Source organism: Harpia harpyja, chromosome 4, assembly GCF_026419915.1.
Source record: "Harpia harpyja isolate bHarHar1 chromosome 4, bHarHar1 primary haplotype, whole genome shotgun sequence".
NCBI lineage: Eukaryota > Metazoa > Chordata > Aves > Accipitriformes > Accipitridae > Harpia > Harpia harpyja.
Genome location: NC_068943.1, coordinates 66,999,782 through 67,022,927, shown reverse-complemented (window position 1 = coordinate 67,022,927; position 23,146 = coordinate 66,999,782). Strand labels below are relative to the sequence as shown.

At 40.5% G+C, this 23,146-nt stretch overlaps 2 protein-coding genes across 4 annotated transcripts in view; both read right to left on the bottom strand.

Moving 5' to 3' along the window:
* VTA1 (vesicle trafficking 1) overlaps window positions 1–12,652 on the bottom strand; it is a 41,930-nt gene extending 29,278 nt beyond the window's left edge. Inside the window, exon 1 of one of the 3 annotated variants that reach the window (XM_052784536.1) lies at window positions 12,451–12,652. In XM_052784536.1, the coding sequence (XP_052640496.1) occupies window positions 12,451–12,559 (109 nt within the window). In that variant the 5' untranslated portion in view covers window positions 12,560–12,652. Of the gene's footprint in view, window positions 1–3,140; window positions 3,357–12,450 lie in introns of those variants that run through there. The other 2 variants (XM_052784537.1, XM_052784538.1) reach the window with 2 other exon arrangements.
* A 3,996-nt stretch (window positions 12,653–16,648) lies between these two features.
* On the bottom strand, window positions 16,649–18,447 carry GJE1 (gap junction protein epsilon 1). Its single transcript, XM_052785823.1, has 3 exons — window positions 18,172–18,447; window positions 17,539–17,733; window positions 16,649–17,152 (listed from the first exon to the last, which is right to left on the bottom strand). Exons 1-3 carry the CDS (start codon window positions 18,445–18,447, stop codon window positions 16,757–16,759), a joined length of 867 nt encoding a protein of 288 aa, XP_052641783.1. The 3' UTR covers window positions 16,649–16,756.
* Between the last annotated feature and the right edge of the window lie 4,699 nt (window positions 18,448–23,146).

Sequence of the window (23,146 nt, the reverse complement as noted above, 5' to 3'; positions counted from 1 at the left end):
AAGAAATGTTTTTAACAAGAATTGCTATGTAGGTTCTATGCTATTAGATTTCATCAAGTGACAACACTAATATTTAGCTAATTACTAATATGTACTCTTAAGCCCACCTTATTCATCTTCAGGATGCTGACACATTAATATTAAATATTATGAAACCAGCACATGTAAAGTTGAAATTACATTTCAAAGAAATCCAAACACAAAAAGATAGAGATTTTTACCTAAGGCACTCTAAGTCTACTGCCGATTAAAATACCACAATCACATGATAACAAGTTAATGCTTACAGTCTTCAATTAAACTGATTTTTAAGTACATACTTGATTGTAAGCTTCCCTGAACACATTTCATGGTATGATTTAATAATGTAGAACTTAGGAATTAACATAATGCATGCTAGACCTATGGGCCATCTAGATCAGTTATTTCTTTTTGATAGATGCAAATATCAGATATTTTCAGAGGAAAGTAAATTAATTTTAGACTGATATGAGTTAGGGTGACAAATACAGAAAACCCTTTGTCATTACTGGATATAGATTTATCTTACTTGCTGAAGTATGCATCTTCATATCTCTTCCATAATTCATTTACAGAAAAAGAACTCCGTTTCCATATAAATGGAAATCTTGTAAATTTCTTTAGTCTTGAGGATCAGTTTAATCATTAAAAGATCTGTTTATTTGTAATTGTTACTCTTCTGTTACCTTTATGTGGCTTTTTTTCACATTCAATGCAAATACATCCATTTAAATAGTGAAAGCAAGACAATTTTTTTCCTCAATAATATCTAAAGGGGTGTATTTATAAGACTATGACATCTGTATGCTTTGCAGGCAGCCCTAAAAAGCCAGCTCTTACCCCCCTTAGGATGTCAGAGACTGAGAAAAACTCAAAGACTCCTTCAGGCACTCCAATGAACAAATGCAGAAGAGTGAGTCTTGAACACACAGAGAACACAGGTCAAAGAACAACAGTTACACATAAGAAATATGTTTTTCTTGTCTATATACAAATTTACACTATGGGTGACATCAAGCAATGTTCCATACCAACAACACTTTCCTGCTAAAAAAGACTCTGGGACTAAGGTGCCCAAGAGTCCTCAGGTCATTCAAGATCGAAGGACTATTATCCAAAGCGTATACAGACTGTCAAGAAAACATGAAGGTGCTCTAGCAGCAGCAGCTCTACAGGTATTAAGAACAGAGACATCCTACAGACAATTATTGTCACCTGAGCTAAGATTAAATGTGTTCCACCTGTCACAGCAATTACATCTCTGTACCACACAACTGACTATACGAGACAGTTACCACATCTAGCCATCAAACCCCGATTTGTATCAATGTCTATATAAACTGGAAAGAAGATTTCCTGCAAGATCTTATTAACTGGTAAAAGGTCAAAGCACACTTAAGCTACACTAACAAGAGAGTCCACCTTTCAAAGTTCAGAACTTTTGCATACTCACTTCTTCACATACAGTAATACGTTCAAAAGGAGTACTACATAACAAAACTTGCCCAGAGACAGGCCTCTGATGAGGCAATCCTTGAGGTAACACCAAAAGCTACTCCTTCTTTCTCAAGTAAGTGGTAATCAAGAAAGAGTACCATGTTTGTGAAAACTACTATTGACAGAGCATCACTACCCAGTAGCATTCAGTACTGAAAGGGAGTCTTGACTAAAATACCGTTGATAAAACAACCTGATTGTAATGAAGTACAAGGCAACCTGCAGGTCAGAAAATGCAAACCAATACCTTACCAGTCAAAATCTCCTGGAACATCAGTTTCAACTGATGAACTGAAGATACAGAAGGAAAGTACACTCTCCACAGTTTGAAACTCACCAGTGACAAAAAAAATGTTAAGTATGTTTAGGCACACTTACCGCTTTACTCAGTGCTGCTCTAGTCAGAAGTGGGGCTTGGGGGTTGAAAACCTGTATCAACAATCATCAAACTTACCAACCAGACAGCAAGTGAAATAATTTGGTATTTGCCTCTACAGACACTACTGAAATAAAAATAATACTCTTTTAGTGTTTTGAAATTTTGCTTTTGAAATTACCTGTATGAAGAGCAGTATGCAAGTAATCCCTTGCCTCATTACAGACAACAGGAAAAAGTGCCTACTACTTCTGCTCTTCATACTTTTTGTATCATTATTACATCTTATTCCTAAGGCAAAGAATCTTAATTTCTCTCCAAACACAAGTTTTTCCATGTCTGCATCTTTTGTCATCCTTCTCTCTGCTCTCTAATTTTGAAATGTCCCAAGTATTCTAAATGAAGGCTATCTGTAAGACCATGTTGGTTTGTGTTGCTTTGGATACTACTACCTTTGCTAATCAAGGTGTCAGAAGTCTCTTGCCTATCTTTTACTTTTGTGTGTAGTTTATCACACAAATATTACTTATGGTAAGGATACATGATAGTAACTGAAAGACATGCTTTCATCTAGTGAAGGAAATCTATCATGTCCTCTTCCTGTCTAACTTGCAGCAAATGGGCAAACTCACTTCATTACTGAGTTTTCAGCAGCAATGAGCAAAACATAATTTTCCTCTGTTAATATAACCAGTGAAATTTTAAACTGACAATTAATGGTCAAAGAACTGTTCTCCATGTTTATGCTGACAGGTAATCTCAGTAGCAAAGAACTCATAAGCAAGAGGCTGCAAGTTTACCACCTCCAACACTTCTGCTGAGACAGCCAAATGTAACATGAGTTCAGTTTTTTGCCCGCCTATATCTGAAAGAAAACAGTAATTATTTACATTCCTTTAAATACAGCTGTTCTGGTTTCTATAATATTGCAAAAGCAGTGGAATGTATTATTACTGTGCTTGCTAAGTCACAAAAATTTTGCTTTAATGCAAGTGGTTCAATTTCTAATAACTAGAAGTTAATCTCCTGAATGGTATGGACACCATAGAAAGAAATCCTCTTAGAGTTCTGCATTACAATTGCATTATTTCACCTTTTAAAAATACCACACTTGAGATTCCATTTTAGATCAAAATTATTTCAGAGTTTTCTTTTCAGAACTTCTCTCTATACATTGAAAAATGTTTAAAGTGCATGTCCCTAATGACCACAGTAATATACTGTAAAACTAAACAACTAGACTTACAGGAGCCATTTGCTTGGTAACTTTTGATAAAAAATTTCCTCTGTGAAACACCAAGCTTCTGAAAATTCTGATATAAAAAGATAACTAAAACCATACATTGTAGCTGCAAAAGTTTTCAAGTTTTTAAAGCCTAAATGAAGTATCTGAAGAATGTAGACAATCTTGGAAATAAGTGACCTGTAATTCTCATCTCTCTTCACGATTCGTGATGAAGATCTGGAATACCTGGTAACAAATAAATGAATGCAATTATTGGTTCTTTTTAAGCTTGTTTTATGCGCTTGGCTTCATAACAGATACAACCTATATTTTTTGTCCTCTTTATCTAAATCAAATAGCAAAAAAGATTTTTGTGTGGCCAACAACAGTAGTCTATGCATAAAGCAAAGCACTAAGGAGGTAAAAGATGCTACACAGAGCTAATGTCTAAATATTAATTAATATTATAAGTAGAGCTAAAGTCACTTGTAATGTTTTACACGTGAAGACAGAACTGTTTTGCCAATTATTAACTAAAATAAGGTTTGCTCTCAGTTTGCAGACAGGACATTTATCTTCAAATTCATAAAGACTTGGCAAGTAATCATTCTCAGAAAAATGTTTTGCCAAGACAACTACAAAATTTATGTCTTGATTTGTTGCCCTTAATCTTTGTTCAGCAAATACTAAGTGTGGGTGTGCTGGATGGAATTATACAGTGAGCTTTACAGAAACTTCTCTGCTTTTATTTATGTCATGTAATACCACGTTATTTTTCCTTTGCTAATACACAGCACAATTTCAGAGCAAGCATTTTGTCTTTAGTACGTGCCAGGCATTCATTCCTAATACACAGTAAATTATTCCAGATTTATGTTTGGATAACAACTGAAACTCCCCTCACTCCCATTTTAAACTAACTCTGTGCCAAGTAAAAATACTGAAGAACAAAAATTCCAGCCAGCAAGCATGCACAATAAGTTGATTCTGTCTTCTAAATTCTGTCCTACTATCCATCCTTCTTTTTCCTGGTCTAACAGGATCAAAAGATTACAGTTCTTTTCCCCCATATGCATTTAATTCTCTAGTATAGAAAAAGAATTATTAGGAATGGGAATATTTCTGACATTTGATAGTAACAAATTGACATGAAATAGTAACAAAAAAGCATTGCCATAAACTTTAGCCATATTTTGATTCTGATTAAGAGATGAAAGCTTTTTCAGGCCGTAAGTTATTGCTCATTCATATGCTACACCTTCCTCTTCCCTTTATCAAACCACTGACAGAAAAATGTTTGTTAACTGCTTGGTACGGGAAGACAACAGCTGGAATACAAATGTGGGAAGCAAGGGACACAAAAACATTAAATTGGATTGTACTCAAACTACTACAAATGTATTTTCATAAAGAATTCATCTGCATATAAAAATAAAATTAATTATTCTTGCTTTCATGAATATTACTGTGTCATACTTCATTCATGTAATTTCTGCATGCAGATCATAAATATATAGTATTTCTACATGGCTAAGTCCAAATTGTCTGAATTCAAAGACTTTAAAAAAATAGATTTAATAGCACTGGCAAACAAACTTCAAAGAGCCTAATACCTCCTCTTCATTACATGATGCTGAAGGAAACTGGCAAAAGACAAGATAAGTATTAGGCTCGCAGCATCAATTCAAAATCTGAAACATTCCAGAGAAAACAAATTACTTTTAAATATTTATTTTCAAGTAAAATTAGTTTAAGGAGAAATGCAAGAAAAAAAAAAATTCTGAGGCAGAATTGGGGGGAAGGAAGGCTACGCACAAATTTAAATGAGAAACTCAAAACCAAAATGGATAGTATGACCCACTCTTCCCCTCAGATTCTTTTATAGTATTCTAAATCCTACAGAAGGAAATGGATTGATAACAGTATATTTCAAGGTTATGTTACGTGCTAGACAAACCTTGTCAAGTCAAAACTACCTCAAGCAAAATGTCTCTTACTTAAAATTACTGAAAGTTATAGTAAATTACATTAGAATTCACTGTTGTTTGAAGAATAGCAACTTGCAAACTAAATAGGTGAAACAAAATTTGCAAAACCAAACAAGAGTGGTAATTATTAAGGTTAGATGACAAAACAAGTAATCTAATAATATCTATTATGAATCCTAGAAAATTACTGCGTATTCTACACTGCCATTCTTCAGTGTGGTTTAAGGACAAATTTTGGTCTTGTAAAATTTGAGTAAGAGATCTATATGTGGAATTCATAGGTTTATAAACTTTTGCACAATATTTAAACTATGAGCGTTTTTCAAAGCTTGTCTCTATAGTCTAATAAAGAAAATGAAATATTTCTAATTAAAACAGAAAAACTACCTTAACTGTAGGATTTATAGTAACTGAGATCTCAAGAAGGCAAAAGGAGGAGAAGGCAGCTACTCTGGATTAGTTATGGTCAAGTCATTCCAATAAAACAGCTTGTAGTGATTACAGCACAATCTGAATCACTCCTGTATAACACCCTCCGGTTTAGTTTAAACTGGAAGAAACCTATTTCATGCTCTCAAACTACTCTGTGAGGTGAACCAAAGCACCCTAGATGGGCATGACCATGAGTTAAGTTTCCAAAGTGCACTCTTGACCTTAATTGCTAACAGCATCCGGGGCTGCATTAGGAGGAACACTGCCAGCAGGTTGAGGTGATCTTTCCCTTCTACCCAGCACTGGTGTGACACACCTGGAGCACTGGGTCCCAGTACAAAAGACATGGGAAGGGCCACAAAGCTGATGAAGTGCTAGGAACATCTGTCACACCAGGAGAGGTGGAGAGCTGGGACTGTTTCATCTTGAAAAGAGAAGGCTCAGAGGGTCTTATCAATGTGCATATAAATACATGATGTGGGGAGGGGGGCAGTGGGGAGTGAAGACAAAGCCAGACCCTTCTCAGTGGTGCCCAGTGACAGGACAAGAGGCAATGGGCACAAAATGAAATACAGGAAATCCCATTTAAACATAAGAAAAATCTACTGTGAGGACGATCACACGCTGGAACAGGTTGCTCCCAGCAGCTGTGGAGTCTCCATCCTTGAGGATATTCAAAACCTGCCTGGACACAGTTCTGACCAACCTGCACTACTGATCATGCTTTGAGCAGGGGATTGGACTAGGTGATGTACAAAGTTCCCCTCAACCTCAGCAATTCTGCGATTCTGCAAAATGAAATGCTGATATTGATGCATCCCTTCTTCAGATGCAGCAGCAAACCTCAGGCAGGAAAACACAGTTCTTAATTCTACTTCCAGAGATTCAAGTTGAATAAAGATCCACCAAAGAATTGTGAATTATACGGTGGAAAAACACATGTTAGTATTTTTACACCATACAATTGAACATTAGGACTTTTATACAAATACACATACCTCAGAAATAAAGTTTCAATCTCTCAAGTACACTTTTTCTATTTTATGTTCTCATTCCTATCTCTGTCAGAGCAGATTATTTTAAAATATTACCTATGTAATCAAAGCAGGTGCCAAAAATACTACACAATAGTTATCATCATCTTTAATTTTTGCTTGTACCCACAGTTTGCTTTGAGGACTGTGGGGTTTATGTATTTATCTTTGTTATTCCAATCACTTCTCACTGTCTTCCTGTCTCCACAGACAAACCAGAGTTTTAAGAGCACGGTTTTCCCACTTACAAAACTTTGAAACAAATCAGAGCAAACAAGCTAAGACTGAAGACAGAAAAAAATAGAAATCACGGGGAAAAAAAAAAAAAAGAAATGGAGAAATATTTTTAGTTTATACTCACAGCACAATCAAAACAAGTCTCACAGTACACTACAAAATGGATATCTACTTCTTAAATATCTGACCATTTCGATTAACTTATCCTGAGTAAAGAACAGATTAAATCTATTCTTCAGTATGTAATCTCTTATAACAGGCTTTAAATAATTTGTAGTATTAGTAGCACACAAAACAGTTTTCTGCCACCAGCAATATGAGAATACGGAAAATGTACTTTTACAAATGGATTATATAAAACTAGTATAAAGAAATGAATATTTAAACTGAAAAATTCAGGAATTTGATCTTATTAGATAACAAATGGCATAAGAACATTATGTTACGCATTTCAATTCTACAATGTCCCAGTTAAATGAAGTCAGTAAGTATGTGCAGAACCTCTGCAGTGAAATACAGCAAATACCAGTTACTTTTATTTCCATTAGTACTTCGGAATTACATGCAACTTCTAAATTAGTCATTCAAAATGCATCAAGATACAATAAAAAGTTGAATAAATTAAAAGCTCATTTAAAATATCTCTGTTATTAGTCCTCTGCTTTGAGGAAGGATCAGTAAAAAATTAACAGTATTTCAGTTGTAAAATTACACAGTAACTATATTTCCCAGGTTCTGAATCAGGCCATGAACTTTATTTTTTGTCTCTTTTTTTAAAAAATAAAATTAAACAAAAAAAGTCTTATAATTGGTATGCACCGAGAAGCTTGTTTCATGGATGTGTGACTAAACTTCAAAGTAAAAAGCCAGTCACATGGTTATTTCTGTTAAAAGCTGAACAACTTTTGTTTCAAGAGGTTGTCAACTAGTTGTGGGAAAAAAATTTTCTCTTCTGCTTTTCTCTCCTGCTTGATCCCACAAAACCAGAAATGTCAACACAATGGTAAGATCCTTTGGAAGGATTTCTCTGGTGCTTTTCTATCTCAAGAATTTGAGAATTGTAGATTTTCTTCATACCTTTTTTAAACAGATCAAGTCTACTGATCTCATATGAATGTTTTCTGATGTTTAGCAGACTGTAAAGCAAAAATGATCGCAGTGCTGCTTTTCAGAAGTTATTAGAATCATCATTTTTCATGCTGCATTCACTGGATATGCAAACGCTGTTGTGTGTTAGGATGTTATACATCACAAAACTTCAATGCTTTTCTGGCAACTCACTGGCATTCTCTCAATACTTTTGAATTAGAACATCAATGGCCAGTAAGTACTGAAGTATAAAATAAACTACCAATCATCTTTGAAAAGAGCTTAACAACACTACTGAAAGGCTGAAACAAGAGCTATGAAGGAAAGTCTCGCTTTAAATACTAGAACAGAAGTTTTCAGAAGACAGAACTACCTCTCAAACCTTGCAATTTTTCAAAAAACAACTTCTGAGTCAAACTGCCTATGGCACAGTTACATACATAATTTCTTTAGTTATTACACAGGCCACAGATTTTTTTTTTTATCAAAGTCTGCCTCCTTGTGTTTGCAGAATAACATCTCAAAGCAGTCAGACTCATGTAAGTTTTTAACATGAGAAAGTTATTTTATTGACCACCAATCAATTATTTTCCTTTTGCTAGGCAATGAATGTAGCATCCCTTACACCTATTGAATCAGCTGACCTTTACTGAACCTGAAAAAGCTACATACTTAATGACAATGATTAACAAAATAATATGAAATGTGAGAAGAAGTATCGTATGAGGAGGTAAATATTTTAAAAGAAGGTAGCAGATGACCCCAGTGCTGAACACTTACATTAACCATAAAATGTCTGATCTCTTTAAAAGGAGAATTATTTTGTGAGATCATGTCCTGTACAACTTAAAAAATAAACTTGATTTCTTTATTTCTCTACAGTCTATGTTCTAAGTAGAACAAATTTTACAACCAAGTAAATTGAAGGTACATACTGTCAGGAAGCAAATATATTTTTATTGCTTCAATCATTTATGTCCATCTACTAACAGTGGCTAGTGCTAAAAAAAGTAATGGTTTACAAACAACATATAAAGCTACTGATTATATGCCGCTTTGAATTTGAATACCTAAAAATGGACTTAAGCATGAAGGCTTTGTAAGGAATACACAGGACTACCAGAAATAAACCCATCTTCTAATGTTTGCAGTGTTTCCAGCAAGTACCACAACAAAAAGCATCTGTGATGTTATGGTACACAAGAGCATCAATGTTGTTCTTCAATGTTTTATTTTTCATGTGGAAAATTATGTGGCCATTGAAAAATATAAATCATCCCTGTTGTAGCTATCCATATTGTGTAAACCAGAGATTAATGTTCATCGAATTACAGTTTCTTTACATCAACATATGCCAGCAATATCAAAAAAGCAGGAGTCCTGTCTTTGCTCCAAGCTACTGTGTCTTGTTCTTTATCTGTGTGTGGGAGCACAGCTGTTTAAGTGGTAGTGAATTGGCCTGGCTGAAAAATAGCTTACTGTTGGTTTTCATCATACAATTACATCAATGTTTGTTTCTGAAGCACATTAGGGTTGGGAATGAGAGGTCAGAGAAGGACTACAGTATCCTCTTCAGGTGGCAGTGCTGGTTTGTGCTAGTTTAATGCTTCAAATGAACTACAGCCAAAAAACATGAGAGAAAAAAATTTAAAATGGTGCATGCAAATAAAATGCGTAACTGCCACTGAAATTTCCAGCTTTGAGAGCACACCTCTAGCACCAGTGGATGCTGATCAGAGACAAAAATACTAACATGACCAGTAAGTAGTTCCTCCTGACAATTTTATTGCTAAGCCATAGAAAGTAATATTTTAGGTTGTGAACACATCTTACCAGAGTTTACTTGCTTCTGATATTCAAATTAGTTTGTGTCATAGCTCTTATTATCAGAAATATACAAGTGGAATTGAACCAAAATGCACATAAATCAAAACCTAGCAAACATTATGTCCATACTGAAAACCACTGTGTCGTGGAAACATCAGTATTAGGACCAAAGGTTTTTTCTAGGGATGAAGCACTTCTGGCAACATTCCAAAGCTATAAACACCTTACTCTATTCTTCAGACTGATAGCTACATCTGTCATATGACCAAAATTCAGACTCTCCCCCTCACACAGTGGCTGTGCAAGCAGCCTTGAGACAGAACACGCAGCACTGTCCCATCACATGACGTTTCACCGCAGGGTCCCCTTGGCTGGCTGCTGCGCCACACCACCCTCCTGGTCCCAGGACATGCGTGGTGCCTGCAGACAAGGCTAGCGGAGGAGTACCAGAAGAGAACAGCACATGTTCCAGCACGCACCAAGCTTTCCTCACGCTATTCCTTCCACACAATACATTATAGCAAATGTATACAGCTCCTCCAAAACACATTTCAAAGGCTAAACAAAGAGATTTTCACTCTTTTCAGTGAACCATCTAATGAGAAACATTGCTTTAACTCCACATAAAATCTGTGTTGGTTTCAAAACATTATCTGAAAAGTATCCTGAAAATTTTTTGTATCCCCAGGCTTACAGTTTAAAAAACTTACCTTTTTAGGAAAGCCACTATTATTCATAGCATGCTAGAAGTATATACAGTACATTTTTTTTTTACAGTAGCAATATTAATAATTAATACTTTGGGATTCCACATAATTGTTCCAAACCCACAATGTTCAAAATTAATGGTTCATAAACCTTATTTTTGCTTCAAAGCCAGAATTAAAATAACAAAACAAAAAAATCCTATGAAACAGAAATTCTGCATTTTAGTCAACCCAAACTCATCCACCATGGAAGGAAATATGTGTCATCAGTGGAACACTAGAGAAAATTAATTCTTCTCCTTTGTGTATTTAAAAGAACAAAGGATCCAAGCAAGACCTGTCTTGAAAAAGAGGTGTCGCTGCTTTTTACTTTATGTAATAAGGTAATGAGAAAGGTATCTCTAGAATATGACTTCAGTATACTCAGTAATGAATCAGATGTGCTGAAGTACTCAAATTAAAACATATGATATGCTATTTCAGGCTACTTAGGACAGAGAATGCAAAGGACTTTACAGAAAATGCTAATTATTCAATACAGGTGGTTTCTGTTTTTTTTTCCCTGTGCACCAAGACTTTCGGAATAGGAAAGACATTAAGAAAAATAGAGATCAGCCATCAAAACATTCCTGTTTTAAAACAGACTTGCATTCTGTTACCTACACTAAATGCTAGTATTTTTATTGTATAACCAGACAGGGTGTTACATCTGATTAAAAAACCCAAAAGAAATAAAGAAAAAAACAAAAAAAAAACCCAGTGCAACTTGACCTAGCTAGTGCTTCCTACCACACAAAGTAAGATTTATCCTGTTTTTCCAGCAAAAAAGAGCAAGTACTACTGAGAACATCCAGTGTTCTAATATGTGGCTACCTCGCTTCTCTGGTGGCACTCTTCCACATTAGCACAGTATTCCTGTGTAACACAAAAAAATTAAAATTATTCTTGTGACACTGAGCTAACGTTTTTTTCAGAGCTTTCCGAAGCCGGAATTTCATGAGTTCATCCTTCTACACTTAAGATTGCCTTACAAATTAAACTACCAGTTCTACCTCTATTTTTTATTTAACTCTCTTTGAAGACAAGCTATTGCCAAGTAAAACCCCCAAATGACCGCCTCACATCTCAATAAAAAGAAAAAAAACAACATAAACATACGTTTCTGGTGATCAGCTAGTCTTAGAAATTTTCCAAGTGTGGTGATTAACTGTGACAGGAATTTACGACTACTAACAACAGGCTTGCATTACTTAATTAACTGTGGATAGCCTTTTAGAAAGGTTCACAGACCACCCTGACAAGCACTAGCTTAGAAGCCATAAAATAGCTTGAAAAATTTACATATTAATTTGAAAGACTTCAAGTAAGATTTTGCTGTGTTCACTTCAATGAAACGAACAAAAAAAGAGCCACCCACTTTCCCCCTTAGAGAACCCTGAAGAAGCGACAAAGCCTCACAGAAAATAAAATGAACACTTGAAAGAATTAAAGACTCTCAAATCCAAATTGCTTACTCGGATACAGGACAGAAAGGAGGTCTAATCAGCAGGAGAAAGACTCTCGAAGGTTAGTTTTTTGCGGTGCTTATTAGGACTATCCCAACACAGACAGCAAACTTGACTTTATACACATGCGTACAAGCACGTATTTAGGCTGCTGGCATACGCCCTACGACTGCAGAGAGGCTTAACTCTGCAAAAGTAGAGCACGTGAAAGACGGGTCGGGGCTTGCAGCTGAAGCGGCAGACAAGGAAGACCGTGAACAGCCCGGACCGCCCCAAGAGGTGGGGCTTACCCCCGCCCCCACTTCTCCGTCCATCCGACAGGCACTCGGCGCAACCCGACAAGCCAGGCGGACAGAGCGAGGGGCACGCTCCGCCCGGTGCAGGGACTGGTGGCCGGGGGGTGGTGGCGGCCCCAGCCGCGGGGAGCGGCGGCGGGGCGGGGCGGCACGCGACGGGCCGGGCCGGACCCGGCTCGGGGCCCGGCGGGGCGGCGCTGCGGCCGCCTCACTCACAGTAGTACGCTACCACCGGCTCGCGCTTGTCCAGCTCCTGCGCGGTTCGCAGATGGTGCTGGATGCTCTTGAACTGCGGCGGAAGCGGGGGAAGCGCCGTGGCCGCCATCGCGCGGGTGGCGACGCGCAGCGACAACAACGGGCTGCCGACAACGGCTCTTCCTCCCGAGGCTGGCGCCGGCCGCTTCCGCTTCCGGCACGGGACGCCGGGGCGCCTGCGCGGTGGGCGGGCTGCCGCCCCTGGCGGTGCGCCCGGGAAGAGCGCCCCCTGCTGATTGGGAGGAGGCGGGCGGTGGGGCGGCCTCACCGGGCCTTGGGCCACCGCAGCCGGGCGGGGCCGGGCAGACTGGCCCGTCCGTCCGTCCGTCCGTTGTCTGCCCGGGCGTCCGTCCGCGGGGACGAATAGCCTCATGCGCCTCTTGCGTGGCTCGTTAGTGTTTGAAACGTGTCCCACAGCCGCCGCGCGGAGGAGCCTGGAGACCTCGGGGCGGCCGGGGCTTTTCCTGGCCCAGCCCGGGGGAATGGCGGCCTGGTTCCAGCTCTCAGGGGCCGAGCGGCAAAGCCCTCACCAGCCCTTCTCTCTCCTTTCCTTTGGCACGTCAGCCCAAACAACCATGCAGACCTTCGCCGTGGAGGTTGATCTGCAAGTAAAATCCATTTTCAGATTGAAAAACCTTGCCCTTGGGCTGCCCCGACGCTCGCCAGACATCCGGGAGGCCCTCGAGCACTGAACCGCAACTCTGCTCCTGGGCCTCTGCCCTTCATCCCGCTGCCACTCCCTGGAGAAGCCTTGTGCTACCATGGCCTGGCTTACAGCGCTTTGCTGGACTGGGCTGCTTCCCAGCAGTTGTCAGCAAGTCCGCCGGCCCTTGAAAGTACATCTCGCAGGATCACCACTTCCCAGATAACTTTTTCTCAGAGGAACCTCCAGGGATTTCTGGTTTTGCTGAGAGGGGATAAGAACAGCAAAAAAAAAGGGAACTGTTGAAGCAAAACGGTTTCAAATGGATCTCACAAATTGCAATATAAATTATTTTAGTGTCAGTCATCTTCTCATTCTGACAGCATAGTTAAATGATTTTTTAATTTCTTTTAAATGGCCTTGTTGCCAGACTTCTTCCTGGTCTCAAAATGGCTGTCTGCGAGGCAAGAGAATGTCAATGCTCCAGGGCATAAAGAAAGATGCGTGTTGGAGGGAGGCACAGTGTAGGAGAGGTGGCTGTATTGTCTCATTGCTATCATGGGAGAGTGCTGTAAAAGAAAACAGAAGGGAAATGATGGCTGAAAAGAAGGAAGGAAGCCAAGAAAGGAACAGAACAAGGAGTGGTTGTAGTACTGGGATGTTGTGGTGGTGTACTAGAAGTTGGCTGGCGCAGAGCAACTATACCTTTGATGTGAAGGCAATCACATCACTTACTGGGTGTATTTAGCTTGTTTCACTGAAGATGATGGAGGGAGCAATTATGGCTCTTTTGTTAAGTGAGAACTGAAATGGGCATGATGTCTGGTTAGAGACAAAACTGACTGCAAATGCATCGAGCTGGGGATTGGCTTGAGTGCTGCCTGTGAAAATGAGGCAGCTAGAGTATGCTGGAAAACAACGAAAAAGTCGAAGAAGCACTTACAATATGACCCCGATGTAAGCAACAAAACTATTCCTACTGTGTTCTGGGAGACAGGACTTCATGTTCGCTGTGTAAAGAAATAGAATTGAATCAAAGAATCCCCAAGTATTATATAATTCCTTTCATAATGGCAAAAAAAGCCTTCAGGATCATCTCAAATATTTGCTAAGCATTTGAGCTAAAATCAGTGCAACACTGATGGATGCAGGCATATTATAAATCTCAGAGGGAGTAAGGGTGGAAGGAAGCTGATAGAAACTGATGTAAATGAGGATAAAAGTGGTGGGAGTTTGGAAGACTGAAAGAAAGAAAAGTTTAGAGACACTTGAGAATACAATGAGTGCCAGGAAAAACAAATGGCAAATGTAGGAAGAAGTATTGATAACCATGGGGAAATGGTTTCTTTACATGGACATAATATCTCCATCAACCTGTTCCAGAAACTAATGACGGAATCAGTCACAGAAAACCATTTGCACTAAAAGGCAATAATGCACATTTTGTTTTTAAATGAAAAACTGAAACTGAGGAATTTGACCATTTTAATTTCACAGGAAATGCAAAAAAACGCTGCATTGTATCTCGTGTGGAAGAAGAATGTGTTTTAATATGTTCCAGATTTTGACCACCAAGGGAAAGGGCATGGTGGTGGGTAATCCAGCTCCTGGACCCCCCCAGGGGTTCTCAGGCAGCCCTGTGCCAGTCCTGGCTCTGCAAGGCTCTTGATGGAAACAGGGAAGTCCCCTGAGAGGCTGGGGGTTTTGGCAGTCCTCTGACCTTTCTGAAGTGTTTTGAAATCTACAGAAGAACAACTGGACATATATTTAAGACAACATATAACTTAATTCCATAGGGAAAAAAATAACATTAATGCTTTAATACAGTGAATGTATGGACATTTGTAATCTTGTTCTTGATCAGCATATTTAAAAAATCACACATCTGGTTGTGACTCACTTTTGATTTAAATGGCCCAGAATCAATCAAATCCAAGACACCTAAATCATGCAATTCCATTTATGAAATGAGGACTACTTTTGTGGGTGAGGATTACAAAGCTCTGACAACCCAACCTTGTCTGGGACTGCTTAACTAACAGTTGGTGCTAAAAGTTTTTGTAGTAATTTTTCCAGAATTTTCCAAATATTTCTGAAGGACCCAAATGCTGTCAGTGGGATCTCAGTTTTTTATGCGTTTATGCTGAATGTTTTTTCACATAAGTTAAACTTAATTCAAGACGCAAAGATGTTCTTCCCTTCAGTGTTACAGACCTCAGACTGTATCCCAAGATGCTGACAGATTCCTTTTGACTTTGCTGGTTCCTGGATCACTGTTAAGTAGTGATGAGTCCAAGTCTCTTGTTTCATTGAGATTCAGAACAGAAATTGTTCAATTTAGTAGCCGTAGAAAATGATGAAAGAGGAAGAAACCTTCCATTTTTTTTCCTAGAATTTGAGGGTATTTGAAAAACAAATGGAAAATAGCTAATTGTTATGATTGCTGTTTGTACATATTTTATTCAGGAAACTACCTCTTCCTTTCTTCCCAGTTCTGAAATCTGGTTTTTTTCATTACTTTACTTCAGCACAAGGAATGAAATCACTTCTAAGTTTAAGATGTCTATTAGTCCTTAAGAAGAAACTCACACACAAAAATATCTGATATCTATATAAAGTTCAAGACGTAACCTATCCAAATACACTTATTGCATGGAATAATTTTAGTATGCAGACTTCTTTCTAACTGTTATTCTAGCAGCTTTAGTCAGAGGAATAAGAAGTTAGATGACACACACAGTGCAAAAAATTCTGTGGGCCCAATTCTGCAGTCACACACAAGCAAAATTCTCACTGAAATCAAGACATGACTGGACCCAGAAAAGGCTTTTCTCCGAGATTTTCTTTTGACACTTTTAAGCCTCTTATGCAAAACTAAGTCATAAAGCCCTTTCACTCCTTCAAAATGTGATCACACATTTAAATGGTAAAAATCTTCTACGTTGTAAGCCAAAACATAATGAGCGTAAGGCATTCTAGTCAGCACAAAGAATATCATGCTAGTCTTTCACTTTTAAAAGGAGATTCACAGCTAGCAGATGACACTAGCTGGACTGCTCCAAAGTAAGCTGGTATCCATGGATGTGTTGTCACCACAGCCTAACCAGGAGTCTCTGCCCCTGGGGTCTGAGATGCAGGTTGCAACAGTGGCAGTGCTTGGGAAAATGTTTGAATGCTTTCTGGTACCCAGAGATTATCCACCATTACTGATTAATTCTCAAACCATGAGAACATGTAAGAAATTTGGAATAGTTTTTCCTGTAAGGTCAATAAACTTACTAGCTCCAATTGCATGTGTTCAGAAAAGCTGTGAATAAAAATATGTTTATAATTAACCTCCTCCTCACACACACACACTCCTCTGGAGGCAAAACTATTTGTATGTGGCAGGTCGTGAAAACATGTTACTCTTGTGAATCTTGCCGCCTTTGGTCTTGACATGGAAACAAGGTAGTTTTTAGATGAGGAGTAAGTGTCAGATGACTACTCTGCAGCAGTAATCATCAGTGTGGTTCTCTTCTGCAACACTGCATAGAAGGCAGGGGATGTTTTTTGTTACAGCTTGAAATCGTTGTTACAGAACTACAGGCGGACAGGGTGGTAAATGACTAGGAGTGATTGAAATCACCGAGTTTTTAGGAAACCTAGCCTTCTACATGAGATCTCAAAAATTTCGGCAACACACAAGACCACTGTAATCACAGTAAATGTGTACATTGCAATAAGAAAAATTGTCTTTTCAAAGTGCTCTGGCACCAGGCACCGGGTAATGTTAAACTTTTTTCCAAGTGCTCCCACATCACACATGTAGATTGCGTTCACTCTGAAACCAAACAGCTGAATCTGAAGCCAAAAAGCCACAGCTTCAAGGATAATCCTTAAGAAAACAGAGAAGATATAAAAAAGAGTGTAGAATGACTTTTGGAGGTTATCTTCCTGTTTGATGCTCTTACACGCAGCATAAAGGTGAAAAAAGGCTCCAGGTACCAGCACAATCACCAGCTGTAATGCCCAGAATACCTAGAATGTAGCAGAAACGTAGTTGTCAGATCATTTACAGCTGCATCGGGACAGCTAAAACACACACACACTGGAACATTTTGCAAGTCTGTTTTTAATATATATCAAATGTCTAAACACTTAGATGACAATGAAGGTAAAAATCACTATTATGTTTTAATTTGAAAAGTTCAGTTGGTTTCTGAAATGTGAGGGTTGTCGTTATGAAGGATAGAAAGCACAACTCCATATTTAGTCACAGATGAAAGGTTAAAAGAAAATATTCATGAAAAAGCTAAGTGATAATTAGCCCAATCAGTTCCTACTTCTTATATAGAACAATTATGTTTAATTTTTGCAGTTTATTTTCTTAACATTGGATTTCTACAATAAAAAAAGAGAATTACCTGAGGAGTTATAGGCCTGAACTGGTTGTAACAGAAAAGATTAACCTCTCTCTTGTCTGGGTCACAGCTGAAATGCAAGGCCTCATTTCCATAAACAGCAAAGCCTAAAACACCAAGGAAAAACATATGAACAGAGCCAAAGAAAAGAGTGTGGAACTGGCCAATTACCGTTGGTGGCCTGAGCTGCAAATCACAGGGTTATTCAACATGAAAACAAAAATGAACAGCATTATTGTTGGAGGCCTACTTGCTCTTTTTCATTATCCAAAATATTTATTTTATTCTACTTGTTTTAAAAGGAGAGAGAGATTGCCTATGAAGGCTGCAGTAGCCTTCTAACAAAATAATGGCTTAGAACACTTTATTGTTGCTACTAATTTTATATAAACATTCGCTTGTGTAGCCCTTATCAGTTAATTTGTTTCCCTGCCTTTATCTGTACTCTGCTGTTGCAGAATGCACCAGACGGAGCTGAACGCTTCGACCGAAAGAAAGTCCATTCGTTTTGCTGTTGTATCGATTTGCATGACGTCAGGTGATGGCAAAATAAGGACCGCCGCGCCATCATCAAACCTCACGGTACTTGGTCTTGCAAATCAAATTTCAGCTTCCCCAAAGGGGCATTTCTGGCACCCGGGCAGGCCTCCCTCGGTGGGCGTCGGGTCGCGTCCCGCCCGGGAAGCCCTGCCGCTGAGCGGGCCGCTGAAGGCGGACGTCCAGCACTGCTCCCCGGTACTTGGCACGGGGGACGGGGCGCGGCTCCCTGGCGCCTCGGGGCCGGACCTCTCGCTCCCGGCTCCCGGCTCCCGGCTCCCGGCTCCCGGCTCCCGGCTCCCGGCTCCGGCCCCGGGTCCGCCCCCGCGTACTCACACATCCCTCCGAGAAGCTCCGCATGTAGTTGGCGGACATCTCTGCGGAAGGCGCCCTGCGGGGGTGGCGGCGGCAGCCGGCCCCGGCCCCGGCCCCGGCCCCGGCCCCGGCCCCGGCCCCGGCCCCGGCCCCGGCCCCGGCCCCGGCCCCGGCCCCGGCCCCGGCCCCGGCCCCGGCCCCGGCCCCGGCTCGCTCCGCCCTTTGCCCCCGGCTCTCGGGGAGGGAGCGGGCGCAGCAACAGCGGGGCCCGCCGGCGCCGGACGGTAATCCCCGGCCAGCACCGTCAGCAGCGCCGGCCGCCACCGCCGCGCCGCTGCCGGCTGCCCCCCTGCCCCTGCCCCGCTGCCTTTCGCCGGCCTTTCAACCCCGCCTCGGGGTATCCGCGGCACCGACCGTCACCGCAGCCCGGCCCCGGCAGCGGGGCTGCTCCGCGCTGCCTCTCTCCCGCCCGGCCCCGGCCCCGGTCCCGGCCCCGGCCCCGGCCCCGGCCCCGGTCCCGGCCGGGGGCTACGCAGCAGCCGCAGCCCCGGCGCTGAGCTGTCGGGGCAGCCGCCGGCGGGAGGAGCTGGGACCCTGCCAGCGGGGCGCGACGGCAGCATCCTGGGCTGCTGACAGGTTCAATTTACACCATCTGGAGTTTAATAACTTATTTTAAACTAAGTCCAGTCAAAAGTAAGGATGCAACTGAACTCGGAAGCTGTAGGTCCGAGATTCTGAATTCAAAGAAGTAACAGCAATTGAATTAAATAATATTAACCACTCCAATATAGCTACAAATAACTTAATGGCAATAATTGCTATTAATAATTTGCTAGCGTACTCCGTATGTGCAGTTGAAGGAACTCCAGAATAGCTATGCATGCGAGCTCATGCATGCGCCAGACACTCCTGCAGGTAAACAGCCGCAGGGATGTACCTCAACACCTTAGTCTGAACCTAGTGGGAGTTGTATGAGAAGGTGGAGAGAGGAAGGATGGAGATGGGAAACCAGAAGAGGGGAAGAGGTAGATCATTGTTCCATCGCTGGTACGCAGTAGCTTATTCGGCGTTCTGAAGAGGGTGCGCAGGAAAGTGAAATCCAGCCACCAAATCCAAAGGGGGTCATTTATTCTTTTATCTCTAAACTCATGAGAAAGCCTCCTTTGTAATTGGTTGCAGTGTGACTTCAAGATGATGTAGCAAAAAGTGTTGCTCCCTCTGATGTATGCTCATAGGCACAGAAACATAGATAGGAGGAGGGAAGAGATGGGAATCGGGGTTCATTTTTTTGTGTAGGTTTGTCTGCTGTGGCTCTAAAAGATGTCACAATGACTATATTAATGGCATGATTAGAATAACTGTTGTAAGACGTCGGAACACCCTTTGTAAGGGGAGCTTGCCCTGCATCTGCTGAAGTAGCTAGATTATGAATAAGGTGGAAAGCGCTTCAATAAGTGTGTGTTATTTACTACAGCTCCTTTTTCAGGCGGTTAAGTAAATGTCTGTTTATCTCCTGGAGGACTGTAAAAGGTGTTGTATTAGTAGCACTGAGACTAGGTTTCTAAACTTTTTTTCAATGCAGTCTGCTGCTCCGCTGCATAGAGAGAATGCTGAGGTTTGTATATATGGAATGAACTAAAAGTAATCTCACAGTGGTATGTGATCTGCAATAAAATACTGCGGCTCTCAGGATGTGTGACTAACCTTCACAAAAATGCAATAATTGTGATTACAGTGAATTGTTTTTCTTCTGCTCATAATACATATGGAACCTAATTATCACCCAAAAGCAATTTTTCTTGTTCCCACAATACTATAAAATTACTAAAATAGCTTATCATGCTGGACAGATGTTTAATATCAGTAATATTTTAATCTTTTAATTCTTTTAAAATGTGAATTGCTATTGAAAACCTACTGTTGAATGTACTTCAAAGAATACTTGTATCAGTATTTCTTATGATCTCTTTCAGCAGAAATATTTTTTAAAAAGCAATAATAGGAAAACTGAAAAGCTCCTAGTTTCTAACCTGAGGTAGATCTTTCAATACTTTTTATTATGCTTGGTACAGTAGCAATTATTTTCGCATTAATTGATGAATGTGAACCCACAATAATCATTAAGTTTGGTCAGAAAGCATTTGATTTTGCTACAGATAGAAACGATATTTAAGAACACATTTGAGGTAAAAAGCTGCACTATACAAATGCTTCTTTGTATCTTTTTATTGTTAGGTGGGGATAACATAATTACTTACCTGACCAGACCGTCTAATCTAAGGCAATCAAATCATTCTCTGTACAACCTCAGTAACATTATGGCAACTTGAATTTCTGTCCTGTGATAAAGATGCTAAAAGAAGAGTTAGCTGGCAATGCTCTGCTTTAGTTCTGGGAACACATAAGGAATACAGCTGCATTGAAAGAAAAAATGAATTCTGGAGAGGTTGTCAAATAAACCCAATACAAACCCCATGGGCGTCTGCGTTCAAACCCCACTGAATGTGATGAATAGGCCCACAGTAAAACTGTCAGTTTCTTTGAAGTGGCTCAAATACGTGTCATGTGAGCTGAAGCGCAGGAAGCCCATTATTTTCGCACTAGGAGGAACTGATAGCAATGTTTTTCTTTTGTCATGTGTGTTCAATAATGTGCTTCGTAACACCACATTAAAGGGATAACTTGAGATGGGAGTAGAATAAGCTGGCATTGTGCGGTCCTTTTGAATGCAGTCTGCTAAGGCAACTCAAGCTATTCCTTGGGGCTTCCTTGAGAGAAAATCATTATTTGTTTTGAATCTGCAGGAGTGGCTGTCCGTTATGCACAAATGGGATGGAAGATGTTGATATCACACTTGTTTCTAAGTGAGTCCTAAGCCTGGCTTTCAGCTCAAGGTTGCAACTCAGCAGTGTGCTCTTTAACCTTTTAATGTGTTGAAGTCCTACTGAATAATCACAGTTAAACAAATGGAAACTAAATGCATGCATAAAGCTGCACTTATGCTTAGAGAGGTGAACTGTGTGTTTAGCATTAAGCACCCAGTTCATTGCTTTATTAGTGTGGTTAAATGTAATGGCACCTATTATCCTTGTGCCATGAAAAAGTGGCACCATGAAAATGGCACAAAATGAAATGGCACAAAAAATGAACCGGTATCAGTAAGATAAGTTTTTGACTGCCAAAAGAGAGCTGGCATGCCTAAGCCTTGGAGAACAGCCTCTTCTTCCATCTTTCCAGCTTTGCCTAGTGCACTTTCATTTTGGTTTGCAGAGTTCCCCATGTTGAAGCTTAGGCCCAGCAGAGGCCTCTACCAGCTGCAGACTGGTGCCTCCACTGCAATTCAGACCTGAGGTGGAGGTTGCCTCACCTTCAGCTAGGCCAGGAGGCTTAAGAGGCAGGTGACTTCCTCAGGTCCTCCTGCCTGCCGGTTTATGTTTAGCACAAAGAGTTGCAGGCAGGTTGCAAAGTCTGGGAGTTGAGAAGGATGGACTAAAGAGAGTCTGGGTTTATTGTACAGGGGTATGGGCTCAGCCACGGCGCTCAGTCCGGGGAGATGTGTGTCATACGTAAAGCTTCTTCCTCCCTTTTTTTAAATTAATGCAAAGTCTAAAAAGCATATTTTGAAAAATTAAGAAATAGGCATGATGGCTCACTCTAGCATTCTTTTCTACAGTCGCCGTGTCCAGTCATGCAGACTTAAAAAAAAGCAATTTCCATATTGGTGTTTGTTGCAGCTTTGTGAGGCCTGGGTGGCCACGAACTACTGCTTGCAGCCCAGTGCTCCAAGGACATAGTACTGCTGGCAGACACAGCTTGGCTCTGACTACAGAGAGTAGCTACTTCTTCTGTTCTCTGGAGTCTTGAAGTGGAAAGGGCTGCATGGCACACATCTGACATTTTCTTAGTTCACTGCTTCTTAGAGCTTATCCCTGAGCAGCCATAGCTAAACTCAGCATTTCTCTTTTGAACATACCTAGTTTGCTAGCTTATGCCATTTGTGACATTCTGTACACAAATCCACAACAATTCTTTTCAGAGTAATTCTTCTCATATCCATTTCCCCCAGGGAGTGCACTGGCATCGCCTATGAGATGTTTAACTTTCAGTGCTACTTTACTAGTAAAAGAGTTGTAGAGGTTTGATGTTGAGATGTGTAACCTTAGAGTTTGAGGTCTGGCCTTAGAGATGTGACCTTAGAAGCTGAATGTTTGTCCTCCTTGGAGGCTCCACAACATGGAGTGTTTCATACCCAGGAAGAGAGCCCTTGTCTCCATCTCCTCCTTTCTCCAACTCTGCCTACTCTTCCCAGCTGCTTCGTGGACCCATTTCCAGCTACCAACATAGTAGCAGCAGCAAACCCTGTTATCTATTCTGAAACCTGGGGATAGGGGAAGTGACCTGTTTCTGTATCCTCTTGTCCTTTAGAGTCCCTTACTCAAGAAGCTGAAAGGTAATGGAAGTCTGTGCTGAAAAAAACCACCACCAAATTAAGAAAGCCTGTAATCAAGTAATGAGAAAGAAGACATGACTTACTTAAGGTTATTGTATATCTGACTGTCTGGGAGAAGTCACTGTCTGCTACAATGCATGTCCACTTTTTCCAGCTGAATCTGCTGGAATTTCGAGCAGATTGCGTGATACTACAAAAATTTCCCTAAGGTTTGGTTCCTGATGCTCAGTGTTTAAAATCAAATAGTATTTATTCCTTGTTTGTTGCCTTGTTTCTTTTTAATGTATGACTAATGATCAGGCCTTTAAA